A 19,466-nucleotide genomic window follows, 5' to 3' on the forward strand; every position below is an offset into this window, starting at 1 on the left:
GAAACATACACACAGAGAGGGCAAGCATTAAGTGATGAGATAACAGAAATAGAAGGAAGGTGTCCAGAAAGAACAACAGTGGGCTGAGCACATAGCCCTGGGGCACCCCCCACAATAAGGGAAACAGGGGAAGAGGACAGTGGCATAACTTGGTTGCACCAGGCCCCCCTGCAAAAAAATCTTCTGATGGAAAAAAAGGTAGGCGAGGGGCTGCAATACAGCAGACCCTGCGGTCCAGGCCCCCCAGTCGTCTGCCGCCCCCAGCAACTGCTGGGTCTGCTGTATAGCTAGTTACACCACTGGAAGAGAACCATGTTAGGAAGAGCAACAGAAACTGAGGGGTATGAACTGAATCAGGATACAGCCTTACAGTAGATGCTAAGAGAATAAGAAAAGAGAATTTCAAATGGAAGTGAAACTCAGTGCCCAAGATGATATGTGCAGGAGTAAGCGTCCGCTCCTCACAGACACACACAGAAAGGTGATGTTATAATTGGGGGTTTAGCAACAATAAAAACAATAAAGCTGATCCTTCCGCTCCCATTCCCATTGTCTGACTAGCTATTGAAGCCACGCCCAGCTTATTAAAATAGCTCTAACCTTTCTCCCACTTATCTTTTAGCCAAGCCTTTGTGCGCATTGCACAGGGAAACCCAATGCCGGCCTCTACCATCACTGAAAATACAGGGGGTGCAGCGGAATGTTGAGTTGAGTAAATGGAACTCCCAGTCAAACGCTGGCACTGAGAAACACCCCCGCATCACTTGTCGTCCTTCCCAAGGGCTGGCGTTGCTGATGTCACTGGTGCGCTGATGTAAGAGCCGGTATGAGAAGAGAAGTCCCACATCTGTAGGTCGCACGCTGACTTATTTCCATCCCGGCACCTATACTGTGCTTATTATTGGTATTTAGTTCTCCCCCAAGAATAGTGACCCCTGGTACCCGCCCTCTCCCCAGCGCACCGCGTGATGTATCAAAGCCCAGCAAGCAGGCTGTCTTCGGCGCTAAGAGACGTGCTAGCTCCGTGCGCTTCTTCTCTGCGCCAGCACTCGCCTGTCAGGAGGAGAGCCCTTCCGACCCCAGGGCAGGGGTCCCTGTTTGGGCTCAGCTGCTGCCACAGTCTTGCCGGCTGGATCGGAGAAGCACCAGGAGTGGGACATAGCAGCTCCGCAGCAGCAGCAGCAGCACAAGCGAGTGCGACAACGGGGACAGTGGCTCGATCGGCCTCTAGGACTGGTGAGTAAGGAAACCCTGATGCTGGACCCTGACTTGCTGGAACAGACAGTGACACAGTCTAACCTGCTAGCTGGATTGTGGGTGCTTCCCTCTGCCTCAGGTTCCACATTGTCTGTGTGACTATCTAGCCGGCTAAAGATACATAGAGGCCGTTTGAGTGAGCCACATTCAAATAGAAAAATTGTTGGGGAGCACCACAAGCACGAAAAAAGTTCCTGGGGGTGCCAATAAGCGATAAGTGGCTGTCTGAAAGCCCATAAGTGGACTGGCAGCCTACAGAAGGCTCTGTTTGGAATTACACTAGATGGTTTTTATTCAACCAAAATTGGCTTCCTAACCAGACATTGAAAAATAAGCTGTTTTTAGGCCACTGGATAAAATATCAAAGGGGTTGATGATAACTGATCTTTCTACAGGGCCAGAACTAGGCGTAGGCAGAAGAGGCACCTGCTTAGGGCACAACGATGAGGGGGCACCAGGCAGGTAGGTACCTCTCCTACCTACCCCTAGCCTGCGCTCCCTCGCGGAAGCAATGACCCACACACACGCGGTTCCCACATGAGGTTGCAGGGGCAAGGTGGCCGACCGGCTTGCCTACGGCACCCAGTCTTATTGCTCTGCACCTGTCTATTTAATCTATATATCTAGATTATTACACACAGAGAGACATAATATATTATTCAGCCAAATCAACTCTCTCTAGCTAGAGAGAGTTGTAGATATCTATCACTATTGCTAAAGTTATCTATAGCGGTAGCTAGAGATAGATATAGAGTGATTGATTGCTCTATGTATCTATCATCTAATGCATTTGGCATTTGAGTACAGTATGAAATGCTAGAGGTAATGAGGTAAAATGACCTTTGCTTGCATAGCAGCTGATTCATTAAGTCGAATGGGTGTGTTTGTGTGTGGCCCTTGGGCAATATAGCTGCATGTGGCTGGATGTCAGGTCTCCAGGTTATGTACAGAGACAGATAAAGGAGACAATGGGAACAGTGATAATCCAGTTTAGAATCATTCAAACAATGAACTCACAAAGTAGTTAGAGAAACAGTGGCTTCTGCTGTGTTGGTGTTGTTAGGGCTGCTCAGGTGTCAGTGAGTAGCCACATCTGGTAACTTTAAGCCGATTTTTTTTTAAAAGGGGAATTTTGCTCTGTGCTCTAGCGATGCAGCCCCCCTTTTCATTGGTTTTATTACTGTTATTATTTTATTTCAGAATGTAATTGCTATTGAAAGCAGTATCTGTTTGTTCTCTGCTTTTATCTGTGCTGCTGGTTCTGACCACATGTGCCATTTTAGCAGTGTCAATATTCAGCTCTCCTTCAGCCAAAATCTATTTCCTATAATGCCTTGTAGATTTCCACCTGGAACACTTGTGCTGGAAATTTTCCAAGCATTGCTTCTGTCATGTCATTTTTGGGGGTTTAGTTCTTTAGATGTAAGTGTGCTGTGCCAATTGATGCAGGCCACTTTGGAAATATGGGAAATTTTCTTACCTGAATTTGTGATCATAAATAAGTCCTTTGGTGTTTCAAATAAGCCCTTTAAGCCAATTCAAACAGGTGCTGGGTAAGGGCTGCAATATTACTTGTGCCATCACATCCCTACATTTCTGCACCCTGTGTACCTATGAGATGGGGTTTACTCTGGATTTACTTTGCTCAGCCAGTTTAGTAAACCAGCCTGATCAGGCTGCACGAGAAGCTGTTGTTTTTAATTACATCACTGAAATGAAGGACACCATGTACTATAAGTGAAGTACTTGGTGTCACTAACGGTGAATCAGTTTACCTCGTCCCCACGTACAGTTCGTTCTCCTTTGTTTATGCTGAGCCCAATCCAACTGCTTACTCTCGTCAGTCAATACTACACAAAACTCCCTTTAACAAAGCACTGACAGATTCACTTACTAACTGAAAGTCGCTTATAACAATTCCCTATATTTTGTCACATTCCCACGCATTTGTGCTTGAGTGTTGGTGTGTGCGTAAGTCTAATAGCACCTCCGTCTTGCCTGAGACACTGCTGATTTCTTTGTGGATACATCGCTGGTGCCATTGCCTTAAATTAGGGGTTTTTATATTATTGCTGACCTTGGCAAATGACCTGTTGAACCTAATGCTATGAGTGAGATAGAATGGACATATCTGCTATCTTGTTACCACGGCTGATCCCTGCAACCAGATAGTGTTCTGAAACGGCAACAAGATCAATTGTAAAGATACACAGTTAATGTTTAGATGTGTATATCTTATCATGAGTGGAGATGGCCTCCAAGTAGCTATTCATAGTTATTGCCCCAGGGCTGAACATTTTGTATTTGTTAGACTAGGAAATCAGCTGCTGCCAGGAAAGGGCTTCTCCCTAACGGCAGTGACACACGGGGAGATCAGTCGCCACGCGACAAATCTCCGTTGTCACGGGCGACTAATCTCCCGCAATGCCATCCCACCGGCTAGAATGTAAATTGCTGGTGGGATGGCATACGCGGCGCCGCGATTTGCTGAAGTTTTCTCTCAAGGCAACTTTGCAGACTTAGGCAAATCTTGGCGCTGCTTATGCCATCCCACCAGCGATTTACATTCTAGCCAGTGGGTGGCATTGCGGGGAGATTATTCACCCGCGACTACAAACTAATCTCCCTGTGTGTCACTGCCCTAATGACTGCAGTGATCCAAATCATATACATGCCGCTGGCCTTATGGTGCTTACACTACCTCTGAATAAAATGGTAGTGATAAATTTAACCTGCAGGCACAGAAATTCTCATAGCTGAGCATTTTGATATCCAGCGAATCCACAAGATGCAGAGAATCAGCTCCCTGTTCTTTGTGCACCAGTTGTATGGCCAGTTCACTCAAAGCGCAGGGGTTTGTTTTCCTGGCCATTAGAAATTTGGCAAACAATGTGTGTCCCTTGTTTTTATGTGCTTTAACCAAAAGCAACTGCTTGATAAACAAAGATAGCAAATATTTGCCCACAGAGGCAGAATCATAGATAGTGTTTGGTTGGGCATTTTACACATTGGAAGAAAAGTCATTCTAAGCAACTTTCTAACATAAATTTGTTTTTAAAGTTATTTGTAAATGTATTTCTTTTGAAAGCAGTATCTATCAGACTGTTTATATTTTGTTTTACTCTGTAACAATGCAGCAGAAGCCAGCTGATTAACAGACCTAGAGGAGAACCAACTTCTACTATATTGATTCAAGAGTCAAAACCACCAGTGAGTGCAGGGAACAGAAAGCATTTTGACTTAGCCTTTCCTTCTCCTTGAAAGGAACAGTAACACGAAAAAATGAAAGTGTATAAAAGTAACTAAAATATAATGTGCTGCTGCCCTGCACTGGTAAAAGTTGTGTGTTTACTTCAGAAAGTCTACTATAATTTATATAAATAAGCTGCTATGTAGCCATGGAGGCAGCCATTCAAAGCAGAAAAGGCACAGGCACATAGCAGATAACAGATAAAACACTATTGTAGTCTACAGAACTTATCTGTTATCTGCAATGTAACCTGTGCCTTTTCTCCTTTTTTTTCAGCTTGAATGGCTGCCCCCATGGCTACACACCAGCTTATTTATATAAATTATAGTAGTGTTACTGTAGCAAACACACCAGCTCTTTAATTTTTTGGTGTTACTGTTCCTTTAAAGGGGTGGTTCACCTTTAAGTTCCCTTTTAGTATGTTACAGAATGGGCATTTCTAAGCAACATTTCAATAGGGGTCACTGACCCCAGCAGTGAAAAAAACTGTGATGCTACAGTTTTATTGTTGTTGTTACTTTTTGTAACATTCTTTTCTATTCAGGCCCTCTCCTATACCAGTCTCTTAGCCAAACCACTCCCTGGTTGCCAAGGTAACTTGGACCCTAGCAATCAAATAGTTGAGCCCCCTTTAATAAAGGTATAGTTCTTTTTAAGTATTGGGTTTTGGCATGACCGTGATATTGGGATGGGAAATACATGCCTTTTCATTAAGCACAGATTGCAGGTCATATTGCAGGAATTTGGAAAGTTGCTTGTAATTAAAGGTTTTTTTTTGTATAATGAAAGAAGAGGTTGGTAGAAATCTATTTCTAGTCTAATTGTGACTGATGGCATTAGGCGTTACATATAGACCCCTAGCGTATCAGGCCAGCCTAGCTGTTGATTGGTTCCTACCCTACAGTGCATTGTGCTGAGTGCTGCTGGCTTCGTTGCACAGCCTGGGAAACAGGGTAGAAGGAAGATGAGCAGTACTAATGGGGTTTTTGGAGAACTATTTGATAAATCAGCCCAAAACACATTCTGTTTTAAGCACTGACACATTATTGTTTTTTTAAACAATATGTTTTTTTATTTTGAAACGTGTTGCTGGCATCAAATTCAAAATGAGCATATATTTTTCAGAAGACAATATATTTTCTTACTTTCAACTTTTGATATGTGGTCTTTGTACGATTTGCAATTTTATATAGGGTTAAATATTTTGCAAATCATCCCATTCTTTTTTATTTACATTTTATAGTGTCCCAACTTTTTGAAAATGGGGTTTTAGGATTGGGTTTGATAGGTAAGACTGATTCATTCATTTCTTTAAGTTTTCTGAGAATGAACGGTATATGGGAATGTATGTGCCCACTAATTATGTACTATAAAGCACACATGCAAACTGCTCACAGCTGAAACTAACACCTAAAAGATGTAGCTGTGTAATTTACAAACCCTTATTTTCTAACTTGGGAATGTGAGAACTGCCAGCACTTGTAGTTAGCGTGTAACCTTTTGTAAGTCAGACTGTACAATTAATAGGTACCATAACTTACTGGTGAGTATGAGGAATGTGACAAGTCAGCAGTTTGCTTGTTGTTTGTCATGTGGTTCCTTTGAACCCTGACTATTCTATATATACCCTGTAATTGTGTATGGCTTAACCTTGCTACCTTGCTGGTGCCAAGCTGCTCTTTGTGAACAATATATAAATGTTTTTGAAGGACTTTCTGGTGTTAGTGGCCATTTATAAAAGCAGCCAGTCTGGGGCAAGCTAAACAAGAGCTCCTCTTGCCTCGAAAGGAAATAGTGAGCTGTGAGTGAGTCAGTTTATTAGTAAATGTTAATGTATTCAGTTCTAATCTTAAGTGTTTGTTTGATATGAGTCACATATTAAGGGAAAAATCAACAAGAATTGTCATTTGCTTAAGTGCAAAGTTATTTTATCTACCTATTTTTTATTCTTTGGAATCACTTTATTAATATTCTAACCTGGCATGTTAGAGAGTTGTTGTTATGGACTGTACCTAGAGGTTTGTGACTATCTGTAAATGCACCATTATTCAGCACTGTGATTACAGATCTACATATATGTATATTTTTATTCATATAGAACTACTTATGTATGCAGCGCTGTATAGCAGATATGCTACAATATTTATTTTATCCAATATTTCAAGAACTAAAGGTAATCATACACAGGCCAATAAAAGTTGCCAATGTCAGCAGCTTATTGGACTGTGCCTGCGGCCTTCTGATGGGCTTACTCAATATATAGGGCAAATGTCAGCCTGGCAGCTTTGATTTTTCCCTTTAGATTGAAAACCAGATCTACACATTGATGCCTTCCTCGATCCGATGGCCTGCATAGCTCTCATTTGGTGATCTTTTAATGTATGGTCACCTTAAGAGCCGGAGAGAACCCATGTGGGCAAATTGCACTAATACATGACCAGTTGGTACATCATCAGCTGATGACCCAATTTGCCAGATGTGAGCATTGGCTAGTCAAAACTACAATGGCACACAGTCCCGTGTAGCAAACTAGCCAATCTCCCATCGGCTGATCTGTTACATTACTTCAGACAGTCCATCTACACCTGTTCATCAACAATACGCCAACAATTGGTCATATCCTGAACCATGGGTGTGCGGTTAGCATAAGCATCCTTTGTTTTTTTATATCGATATATTCACTGCCAGTCATGTTAGTAAATCCCACTGACTGATGAGACTTTCACATTATAATTCTTTACTTGCTACAAAGGTAACAGTTTGTCGCATATCTGATACTATTATGTAAAATCAGTTTCTGCTTGGCACACACTATGCAGAATGTGCAGTAATTCCAGTAGATGCCGCTGTCTACATTTTCATGCCCATCCTCCTCACGTGACCGTGAAGTTTCTGTTTCATGGCTATCCCCATTACCAGACAGCAGCGTTCAGTAGGCTGGCAGAATAATTGCTTTTCACAGGTGCGTATTCCAGCACAAGCTCTGCCCAAGTGGGCAATATATCTTGGCATGTTGGCAGCCTGCATAGGGACCCCATGAGAGCCATGCTGGTGGGTGCGGCTGGTTTATATGCGTGCTGCTCTTTCTTACGCCTGCAGTGGTTTCAGCAGACATAGTTAATAACCCTGTCCTTAACACCGAATCCAAGGGCAAGAGACAGGCAGCAAGGAGGGGCCCTGTGTTTTTATAAACCCAAACTAATCCAGAAGCAGAGTCCTTTAGATATATTTAGGTCACTGATGGGTCTCTCTTTTTACGTTTGCAGCAGCTATCTGTCCAGTGTTACAGGGTGTTGCAGTACAACAAACAGATCTTGTCCCAGGCATATATATAATTCTATAGTCTTTTTTTTATTTTTTTATATTCTAAGTATATTACTTCAACCCAGTATATAACTTCAACCCAGCTTTCCCTCTTAATGTTATGTCTGTTTCATTTAAAGGGGTCCTGTGCTGTGTCATTCCCCAGGCACATCTTCTGCTGGTTAGCTCTGGGTTTCTTGGGGAATTAAGGGGGATTGTGGAACATTTAGCTGTTTGCTCTCTGTGAGTAAAAGGGCTAAAGCCAAAGTCTTGCTAAATTGTACAAATGTCATTGTTATGAAGAACAGGCACTGATAGAACAGATGTTAGGGACTGGCAAGTTAAAAGTAAGTGCTGGTAGGTAGATGTAATCTCTGCACATGTCAGTTTGGCTCTATTCTATGCTCCACACAGGTTTATTTCCTATGGGATGTAATAAATTGGGCCTCTCCATATCGGGAGATGTCTTCTCTCCCTGATTGTGATAGAGTCACGGCGTAACTGGCTGCTCTGCATGCTGTCTTTGTCACTTACACTGCTCTTTGCTGGCATTCTTTGGGCCAGACACACTATTCAGGCACTGAGTGCCTCTGCCAGGAAAATGTACAGCTCTCTAGCATTTACTATAGAGTTCTAGGTTTCTGTGCAAAGTCACCTTTGTAACTCATGCAGTGATCTATAATTAAGCATGATGCTGCAAGTCAACAGGATATTTTATGGCTTCAAACAGACATGGGCTGATAATAGCTGCTGACTCTGCCCCTCCACAGTGGGTTGACAGTCAATTAACCCTGTAAGTGGGCAAGCCAGTGGCATGCCTTAGTGGTCAGGTACCCAACAGCAAATTTAAAATCCAATCATTAAAATATATGATATACAGATATCATCACAGAGTTCCTTATCAACTGCAAATAGCTTTTTAAATTTCTAGTATGTGATGCATTTTCCATAATCTGTGAATTTCCCCCTGATATATATTGGAAGTCACTGAAGTGTCCCCTGACCATATAGTCATGTAGACTTCATTTTAATCAAATAATTCACATTTTAAAAATGATTTTTTTAGTAGACTTAAAGTAAGGATATCCAGATTAAAGAAATACCCCAGGTCCTGAGCATTCTGTATAACAGGTCCCATACCTGTACACACAATTCTGAGTATACCATTATTATACCATTTACAAGGATATATTTTACTGCTTTTTTCATAACAGTTGTGCATTATATATGTTCACTGTTTACTGGGAATAACCAAGGAATTGTATGTGTATTTTCTACTCTCTTATGTTAGAAATAAACCAGAACCAGAACTGGACTGGCACCTGTTATGGCAAATGCTGTAAGATGCCATAGACAGTCACTATTTAGTGGGTTGATGGGGCTGTTTGGGCCCCTGTGTAACTGAAATGCAAGGACCTATTTTGAATCCCAGTCAGGACTTGACCATCACTAACCTGCCCAGTCAACTTTAGCAACACACATCACAATATTCTAAACTACACCGACATGTCCCCTTTAATAAATACAGTAGATAGGTGTCATATTATGCCACCTTTGTAGCACAGAACTAAAATGGAGCTAGCACTCTAAACCCCTACACACCATAGATAACCAAGCTGCTATAATAATTAGTGTGTGAGCACGCACTGGGGGCAGGAAGTCTCTGTCCTTTGAGGTTTGTACATTGAGTCTGGCGGAAGCAGCATATACAGGAATTTATGATGAAATAAACTGCAGGGGAGGGGAAAGTGGCACTAGTAAAATGTTACTGCTGGGGGTTGGGGAAGACAAGTTGCTGTCAATAAATATTTAGTTTGGAGATGTTAGACATATAAATATACACTAAGTAATTATTTCTTTTTCTTATTCCTTTAACATTTGAATGCTGCTTGGGCAATGTATGGTCAATAAACTTCAGAATTAGATGTGTGTGAATATAAGTTGCCTTTGACATCTTCTTCCACATTAATATTGTGTAATGACAGCAGTATGAAGTATGTGCGGTATTTACATTCTGAGATGTCCTCAGCAGTTCTGTGCCCTTGACTGTGGTGTGACGTGGCTTGGAGTATTTAAGTTCCTCTCCCCGTACCTGGTCTCAGACAGGCTTAATCCCCACAAGGTATATATATGGGCAGAAATGCAGAATTAGCACAAGAGCTGTGAGAGGAACATAGGCTGAGGCATAGGAAGAATGGATGCACAGCTCCCAGACATGATGGGCTTCTTGGAGAGGGGATACCTGTCAGCGAGAGGTAGGAGTCTAATCATGCTGTTTGGGCTGAATGGCTGACGGCTCGCCTTTAGCTGGGGTAAAACTGTAAATCCATTGTTATGTATATGTAGAACTGCCCAGGTTCTTCAGGCTTAAATAACTGTTCCTTTAATCTTTAAACTATGTTTCCTGCTACCTTGAACTAAAGTCATCTCTTCTGTTAGGAACGTTATTAATAATGAGTGTATTACACAGGCATACATGTGTTCTGGTTAATGTCCAGTGCTGCCCAAAGAAAATCTTCCCTTTTCCTGCTGTTTTTCTGGTGTTTAATCTCCACCACTCCCACTTAACTTGTATTTGTTTGGGAAAATGGCACAATGTGAAAATTAAAAGGTCTTATTACCCACAGCTATCAAACAACAGCTAGCAAAACCAAAGCTGCTGGTAAATTGCTACTGGGAGTTGTAGTTCCGCAAAATATCTTTGGCAATAAGTTGCTCATTACTAAGGGCCATGGCTCACTGGGAGATTATTCACCTGGCAACAAAGTGAATCGCCAGTGGGAGGGCATACGCCAGCTTCGTGCTTGAAGTTTGTTGCAGGAGAAACTTTGGGCAACTTGTAAAAACAAAGCACCACATATGCCAACCCACTGGTGATTCACTTTATTGCTATTGGGAAGGCATTTTAGGGAGACTAGTAATCTGTGGTAGCTGAGATTTAACCGCGGGTGACTAATCTACCCTTGGGTCATGGCCCTAAATAAGGTCACTTATTCACTTTTTTCATTCTACATTCTTACAGCAAGGTTATTAATAGTAATATGCAGATAAGCAGATAGTAGGCAGTTATAGTATAGTATGGCAGCTCCTACTCGTGTCGCTATGCAGGGAATCCTCTGTTTACACAGTAAACTCTGCCTTTATACTTCACAATATAGATAAAAGAATAAAAAGAAAATATGGTAGATATTTTTCCCTTTTGCAATCCGTATTGGGCCCTATCATGGTCCAAGTATTATTACTGGCCAGTTTCACTGCTGCTTTATCTGGGTGGTTCTCTAGCTCTAGTAAACTTTGTACTTTTTGCTCACCCTTAGTAGGTATGGGAAAGAAATGCACTGATCATGTTTGTTGTTGAAGTTAAGACCAGACGACCATTTTAACACTAAATTTGTTACCTCTGTTTCCCTTGTGACTTCAGGGAGAATGACCTTGCGCTGCCTAAAGGCAATCTGGTACAGCAGGCGCATCTCTCCTACTGCTTAATCATAAGTGGGTCATATACAGATTTAGAATGATCTGGTTCTTCTAGTCTGTAAGGATTAGTAGGTCTGTTGGTTAGTCTGAGTTTGTTCCCAAACTGATGGCTAAATGCACTGGGGCGGTGAACTTGTTAGATAAAATATGGGCTCACTTCTCTAGATTAACCTATTTACCTACTTCCATTTGTCTGAAAAGCACCCTTTTGTTTTTTGAAGCTGTCTTATAAAATGTCATTGGCATCATTGCAAATTTCATACAGTAAAACATTTGAATTGTATAGGTGCTGGAAATTGCCTTGTCCTTCATACACAATGCAAATGCTTTACAGCTGGTGGTTGGCCCTGACTGCGCCACTATATTTATAGGTAGGAGAGGGGCCGGGGAGGGTGGACTATGGTACAGCAGCGGGGTCTACTGTATACATAGTTGCGCCACTGCACCAGGCAGTGTTTTGGAAGCCATGGTGGAAGGTGAATAGCAGACGGTCAATATCTGTGATGGCAAGGCAAGAAAAATTCTTAGAATTCGTAGAATGGGTAAATTTGTTGCATACCAAAAGTTAATGTAAAGGTGATCTTCCCCTTTGATTTGTGCCAGGGAGGTTAGTAGGTTAGTTGCTGCTATGTATAGCTGGCTAGAAGTAGATTTATTAGTGTGGAGCAGATAGAGGCATAAAGTCTTAGAAGGAATCCCATTTCTAGCTAAATACTTTGTTTTAATATCCCTGCGTAATGGAAGCCAGTGGCTCCAAGGCTTGTTAGCAAGTTCTCTTTCCCTGCTTGCATTAAGTAATACTATTAATGGTACTGCTGCAGTAGGCCCCATATGTATTATGTGATACATAGTTAAAACCAGTAAATAGCATATTAATTTTTCCATTCCATTTCTCCTCCACAGTGTGTTCCATGGGAAACAGTACCAGCAGGCTGTATAGCGCTCTGGCCAAGACACTTAGCAGTAGTGCTGCTGTGTCCCAGCACCAGGAGTTATTGGAAACCCCTGACCATGACCAATCAGAATCTCTTGATCCCAAGGACCTTCTGGAAGAGTGCCAAGTGGCCCTGCAAGATCGGCCAGCCCGGCTCCACCGAGACCTTGTCAGCCTAAGGAATGACTCAGGCAGCCAGCCACGTTCATTTAGAGTGATGCAGTGGAACATTCTGGCACAAGGTAATAAACAGAATGCCTCGCTGCTTTAGGTGGGAGCAGATTCATTGCTACTTAGTCACTGCACATCAATATGTGAGCTGTAGGGGACTGAAAAGATGTGGGACCAGAAATGTCAGGTACTTATTCATTGCAGGGCCCAGCAACACAAATAACAGAACAGTTAGCAGAAACCCTATCATATTTGTTTGCTGTATGGAGAAACAATTCTTCCAATTCTCTTACTTCATTTCTGTATCTTTACTTTTTAATATGCAAGAATTGAATTGTTTGGTTTTATTCTGTCACCTGGTGGTCCTGTGTTAGATACTGTCAAGTCACATTCATACACACTCTGCATCCACTGCAACAAAACAACAACAACAAAAGTGTTTGCTATTTCCTGCATGGTGCAGCCCCTAGGTTGGTTACTGGCAGCTGGCATCATGCCTGTGTGCTTGTGTATGTGATATGTGACACTTACCCTGACTGAGAGAGTTGGCTGGCATGCCTACAGCACAAGATATAAGTTGCAGCAGCCAAAAGTACAGACCTGACTGTCTATTTTCTGCATTTTTTTATAGGGACTAACCAACAGCAACACAACTTTCAGGGCTGTGTAGGCAGTCTGTTGTGTGTATTTTCTGCTGCTTTAGCTCCAAAAATACAGTGCATTGCAACTCTGCTAGCCAGGCACCACAGTTTCCCATCACAGATATGTTGTGGTCTGGGAAATTATATTAGCAAATACAAAGTTTTCCATCTGTTATCCGCTGGGACTATTAATAAACATACAGCACAAATTGCTTTATTGTACAACAAGGTGTTATTGAAATTAATTTGGACTTTCTTTTTTCCCTTTTAGCTCTTGGTGAAGGCAAAGACAACTTTATAATGTGCCCTATGGAGGCCTTAAAGTGGGAGGAAAGGAAATACTTGATCCTTGAGGAAATCTTGATGTACCAACCTGATGTATTGTGCCTGCAGGAAGTAGATCACTATTTTGACACCTTCCAGCCTATACTGAGCAGATTGGGCTACCAGTGCACTTTCTTAGCCAAACCATGGTCTCCCTGCCTTGATGTGGAACACAACAATGGACCCGATGGCTGTGCCTTGTTCTTCCTGCAGGATAGATTTCGGCTGGTTAACAGTGCCAAAATCAGACTGTCGGCCAGAACCTTAAAAACCAACCAAGTGGCCATTGCAGAGACCTTGCAGTGTTGTGAAACTGGGAGGTTACTGTGCTTTGCTGTGACCCATTTAAAGGCACGGACAGGATGGGAGAGGTTTAGGCTGGCACAAGGTTCTGACCTTCTACACAACCTCGAATCGATTACTGAGGGTGCCACAGTTCCATTAATTATTTGTGGAGACTTCAACGCAGAGCCTACGGAGGAAGTATACAAAAGATTTGCCTCCTCCAGCTTGAACCTAAACAGTGCTTACAAGTTACTGAGTGAAGATGGAGAATCTGAACCGCCCTACACTACATGGAAGATTCGCCCCACAGGAGAGTCATGCCACACTCTGGATTACATCTGGTACTCCCAGCATGCATTGAGGGTAAACTCTGCTTTAGGTCTGCCAACGGAAGAGCAGATTGGGCCCAATAGGCTCCCTTCTTTTAATTATCCCTCAGATCACCTGTCGTTAGTGTGTGACTTTAGTTTTAACGAAGATCCAGCCAGATTGTTATAAGGGCTTTAACTATTCCCATGTTCTACTGTGATTTGTGATGTGAGCTGAAGTGTAAGGACTGCTAAAGTGGTTGTGTTAACTATACCGTGCTATATACTTGAGATTGACTTGGTGGACCTCTTCTATTTATTTAATAATTATATATACGTTAATTTATTGAAGACTTTAGTAAGCTGCTAGGACCTAACTTAACAATAAGGACATTTGCATTGTTTTTGCCAAATATCTTACTGTAAAGGGTAAATTACCTAGTATTCTCCAGCTGAACCTTTGTATTTAATCTTTTCCTTTATCCCCTGAGATTGTACATGTTCAAACCAAATGCCTTTCTTTGCACAATGATGCACATGTGTGTTTGTAGACACATTTCATAGTATTTATTTTTGTACATGGAACATTTTAAGTTGCTTTACGAGTATTCTATATCTATAATTCTATATATGTATCCGTTGTGATATTGTATAAGCCAAAAGAGCCATACTATTGGGAGGGCATACTACATGTTTACAGACTGGCGAGTTTGAAGTGCAATATTTTGACTTATTTATTTTGCTATTGCAGAACTTCAGCAAAGTTTCCAGCTGTGCTATTATTGCTCCTGCATCCGGACTATTCCGCAGTACTAGGATAGTGTTACTGAGAGAACTGCAAGCTAATTGATCGAGCATTCCTTTTTTTTTTTTTTTTTTTTTTGTTAGTAAATGTTTTTCTAAAGTTTCTTTTTTTAGTTCTTTGATTAACAATTCTAGCAGGTTTTCTTTTAATGATTGTTAGAAAATAAGGGCATAGACTATTGTGAGTCTTGCTATATTTACTTATTTATGGTTGATAAATACCTCTCAGGCATGGTATTACCCCCTTTTTCTTTAACTGTGCAGAAAAATTGCACCTCTGCTGTTTTCGGAGCCCATAGTCTGCCAGTAATCTCCATGTAAGAGTGCAGTGGGCTCTGCTCAGCAGGTTTATTTCTCTCTCGGCACGGCGCTAGTGAGGATGGAGAATTACCTTGTTCCATCCTAATGGGGCTCATATGGACATAAGTGCATCAGCCTTTAAACTGCTACATTTATATTATTTCAGAGGAAGTATGTGCTAGTTTATCTGAAAAAATCAGATTTGTTCTGGATTAATTTAAATTCAAACTATAAGGCCATATTAGCATGTCAGAAAGTCACAGATCACACCCAGCTCTCATCCTTAATGCTTCGAAACTTCATATCATTTTGGAACTTTTTATTAGATAATTATATAGACAAATGTATCTATTAATAATTAGGTTTTCTGTAAGAAAAATTGAGTTTACATTGTTGGGGAAAGTCATAATATGGTTTGAACTCCGCGAAATTTTCTTTTCTCTTTCTTTGTTCTTGCTTTAATTAAATTGTCACTGTCTTTGCCCAAATATTGCAGAACAGGGGTGTGTTATAAGCAGTATCCTGGCTGTATGTGTGCTACAACCTACTAAACCTGATGGGAGTTGAAGTTGCACAGCTAGAGGGCTGCTGGGTAGATAAAAAAGCCTGCACAGCATATTGTCCTTTTCTAGACAAAGATGAGATCTGACAGTTAAATTCCAAAGCATTTGATATCATCAAACCATTTTAAATAAAATTTATAAAACATTGTTCTGTTTTGGTTTTTTTTTTATTCACTGTTTGTCTTGATCTGTTGAGTACATTTGGCTTTCAGAGTATCCAAAACAAAGTCCTTTCCCTGTTTGGTTATTCTGCACCATAACTTTCAACAAGAAGTAATCTGGATCACAACATGGGCTTGTATTCAGATAGTCAATCAACCATTGTATCCAGAGAATACAATTTTATTGACTCCATTTAGAATCAAACGCAAGCATAGCAGGGCAGCGAGAGAGAAAGCCTTATGCATTTGGTATCTGCACAACCACAGCGCCCCCTGCAGACACCACACAATTTATTTACACATTATTAAAAACATTCACACAAATAAAAAGAAAAATAGATATTTTTTATATGATCACTGCTGCATAATATAGCAGCTTAAAATAGGTTAATATTAAATGTGTACAATTGAATATACATCTTTAATGACAAATAATAAATGAGATACACTCAAAACTCTATAGCAGCAGTAAAACCCATCAATGTCTGTAATATTGCCTCAGTCTTTAATAATAAGTACCCAAAAAACTGGTACAATCCAAAGTCACCAAAGAGGTTATGGAAAGTTAAATAATTTAGCAATCCAATAATAATAAGTCTAAAAATCATTCTACAAAGCAATTCAATTCCCTATTCAACCCTTTCAGTGAGATGGTATTCAGGTATTCCAGAAACACTACCTCTCAAAAATAAAACACTTCTCTCCCATATAAAGGTTTTGCCTACCCAATGCGCCTCAGGGTTGTTTTCCTACCACTGCCTCATTTTTCCTGGGCACCTGTCAGATGGCTGTGCTGCATGTTGTGCAAAGGACCAGGGTGCCATTCAAATGATCATGCACTCTGAGAGTCCTGCCTCTCCAGACAACTTGGGAAAATTGCACTCTTTTGGTCAGAGTGCTGGTAAGGCCCCATCTAGAATATGCTGTTCCGTTTTGTTCTTCAGTGCTCAAACTGGACATTATTGTATTAGAGAGGGTCCAGAGAAGGGCAACTAAAGTCTCGGTTATGGGGAAAGACTAGTTAAGTTGGGGTTGTTTATGCTGGAGAAGAGGCGCTTATGGGGAGATATGATAACTGTATAAATATATAAAGGGAACATCTTTCTAATGCCTTATTTACCAGTAGATCTTTCCAGGAAGAAAGGAGATTTTTTTTCAGTGAGAGCTGTGAAGTTGTGGAATTCCCTCCCTGAATCTGTTGTAAAGGCTAGATAGCTTCAAGAAGGATAAGGCTTTAGATGGGGATTTTTTGTTTTTTTTGCCTTTCTCTGGATCAGCTAGCAGTTAAGCAGGTTTTATTTAAACATAAAAGTCTGAACAACAGATGTGTCTTTTTCAACCTAGGTTACTATGTAAAAGAATTTAGGAAAGTACCCTTTTTCTGTTGTTTGGGCTGTAATGATAAATTCACTTCTCGAAGGGGAAAATGATTACGTAGCACTTGCAAAGAAAATAAATTAAAATCCGGTTAACACCTTCTGCTGGTGCAACATGTGTCCTTTTACACAGCCTAAGTCAAGATTCCTTGCTAGAGGACAGCCCACTTTATATTTTTCTTCTGATGATTCTGCAAAGGAAAGTGTTTCCAAGTTCAGACCATAATCTGAAGAGAGTGAATGCCCAAAAACAAAGATGATATTGATGAGCCAATTGCTGCAGTAAAGGGATTAATGCCTCAGTTTTTACTTTGCAGGCATTTCCTATCAGTTTTATATAACTATATATATATATATATATATATATATATATATATATATATACACCGTATTTTCCGGCATATAAGACGACTTTTTAACCCCAAAAAATCTGTGCCAAAGTCGGGGGTTGTCTTATACGCCGGATACTTACCTGAACCTTGCTTCCTGGTCTTCCTGGTGTGGCCTGCACAATTGCATTTTTGTTGCCACAGCAACGGGAGACGCGCTATGCTGGGAGACGCGGCGGGGGGCGGGGATACACATACTCTGCAGCTCCGGGTATCTCTGTGCCGCCAGTCCTTCAGGCTTTCTGAGATCTGCTAAAAATATGTACATTACATTTTTATAGATCTGCTAGAGCTAAACATTTCTTTGTCACACTGATATTGAAAGCCTTGGAGAAGCCCCGCGATTTCTTTCCTGCCTCTGGCTTTTATCATACAAGTCGTATTTTCCGGCGTATAGTCAGGGGTCGTCTTATACGCCCAGTCCTCTTATACCCCGGAAAATACGGTATATATATAACAAGAACAAACGGAGCACACCCTATTGAAATTCAAATGCCCAGGGTGCTAGCAAAAAAAATATAAAGCAAGAGAATGAGCTGCACACACCAGGACTTGGCAAAAATATAATAAGTTTATTTAAGAAAAGAAATCCAACGTTTCGAGCACTAACTGTGCTCTTCCTTAGGTGCTTTTCCCTGAGGAAGAGCACAGTTAGGGCCTTTTCCAGCCAGTACCACACCTACTATTCCCAAACCCACCATTGCTTATCACAGGGGTTGCAAGCTAGAGAGGTTGGGAGCGCAGCTCAAGGGTCTCTTGAAACTTTCCTTTGATCTAGGAAAAGTTAGCTAGCTTACCTTTAAGAAGCAGTTTGGCGGGTTCTTGCCTTTGAACCAATAAGTCAGTAATATTCTAATCTACACAGACAATGCAGGTTCCAGCAGCAGAGATTTTATGTCAAGAACAAAGACAATAATTGCTTGTGCACAGGTCTGGACTGGGACTCAAATACACCCTGGCATTTCTAGTACACAGAGGCCCAAACAGCCCCCCACCAGCCCACTAAATAGTGACTGTCTATGGCATCTTACAGCAGCCCCTCTGGCATTTGCCAGAACCCACAGACTGCCAGTCTGAGCCTGCTTGGGCAGAAAAAAATCTAAAATACCTCTCTCTCTCTCTCTCTCTCTCTCAAGCAGATTTGCTGTAAAACAATACACACAGGAGAACAGAGTCTGTAGATAAATTTCCTGATCTATGTAGATATTGGGGGTTTCCAGACCTAGACTCCATTGTTGTTAAAGCAAACATAGACCTAATGCATTTCGTAAAAAAAAAAAAATGTTTTCCCATTACAGAATCCTTTTAGGGATGAACTAATCAACTCAGTGTTTGTCCATAGTATCCTCATCCTTTGCGACTGGTATGGTGGTGCATTAGATCAGTGTTTTTCAACCTTTTTTGGGCAAAGGCACACTTGTTTCATGAAAAAAATCACGAGGCACACCACCATTAGAAAATGTTAAAAAATTTAACTCTGTGCCCAGCAGCAGTGCCCCCCTAGTACATTGGTGCCCAGCAGCAGTGCCCCCCTAGTACATTGGTGCCAAGAGCAGTGCCCCCCTAGTACATTGGTGCCAAGAGCAGTGCCCCCATAGTACATTGGTGCCCTGCCTACGGCACACCAGGTAGTGTGCCGCGGAACAGTGGTTGAAAAACGCTGCATTAGATACTGCATAGTCTGCCTTGCAGCTCTGTCTCAGAGCTTATGTTTTAGGTACTAAATAAACTATACTTGTGTATGCTATATGATGACTTATTTTAAGTGACTTTTTAATTGGCCTTCATTGTTTATTTTGCATAATTTTAAATTATCAGCGTTCCTATTGTACCGGTGTGCAATAATATTTTGATATCCTTTATTTTTAGCTTTCTTTTCAGGCAGTCTACTGGTCACCTTTTACCCAGGTACAACTTTAAATT

The 19,466-nt window shown here is 41.3% G+C and overlaps 1 protein-coding gene across 1 annotated transcript; it reads left to right on the forward strand.

Annotated features, from left to right (window-relative positions):
- Positions 1–861: 861 nt before the first annotated feature.
- noct (nocturnin) lies at positions 862–14,622 on the forward strand (the record flags this gene model as incomplete). Its single annotated transcript, NM_001016531.1, is given in 3 exon segments — positions 862–1,236; positions 12,191–12,463; positions 13,305–14,622. Coding segments are annotated over 3 exon segments (1,377 nt in total). The 5' UTR covers positions 862–968.
- Between the last annotated feature and the right edge of the window lie 4,844 nt (positions 14,623–19,466).

Source organism: Xenopus tropicalis, chromosome 1 (assembly GCF_000004195.4).
Source record: "Xenopus tropicalis strain Nigerian chromosome 1, UCB_Xtro_10.0, whole genome shotgun sequence".
In the NCBI taxonomy this organism is placed as follows: domain Eukaryota; kingdom Metazoa; phylum Chordata; class Amphibia; order Anura; family Pipidae; genus Xenopus; species Xenopus tropicalis.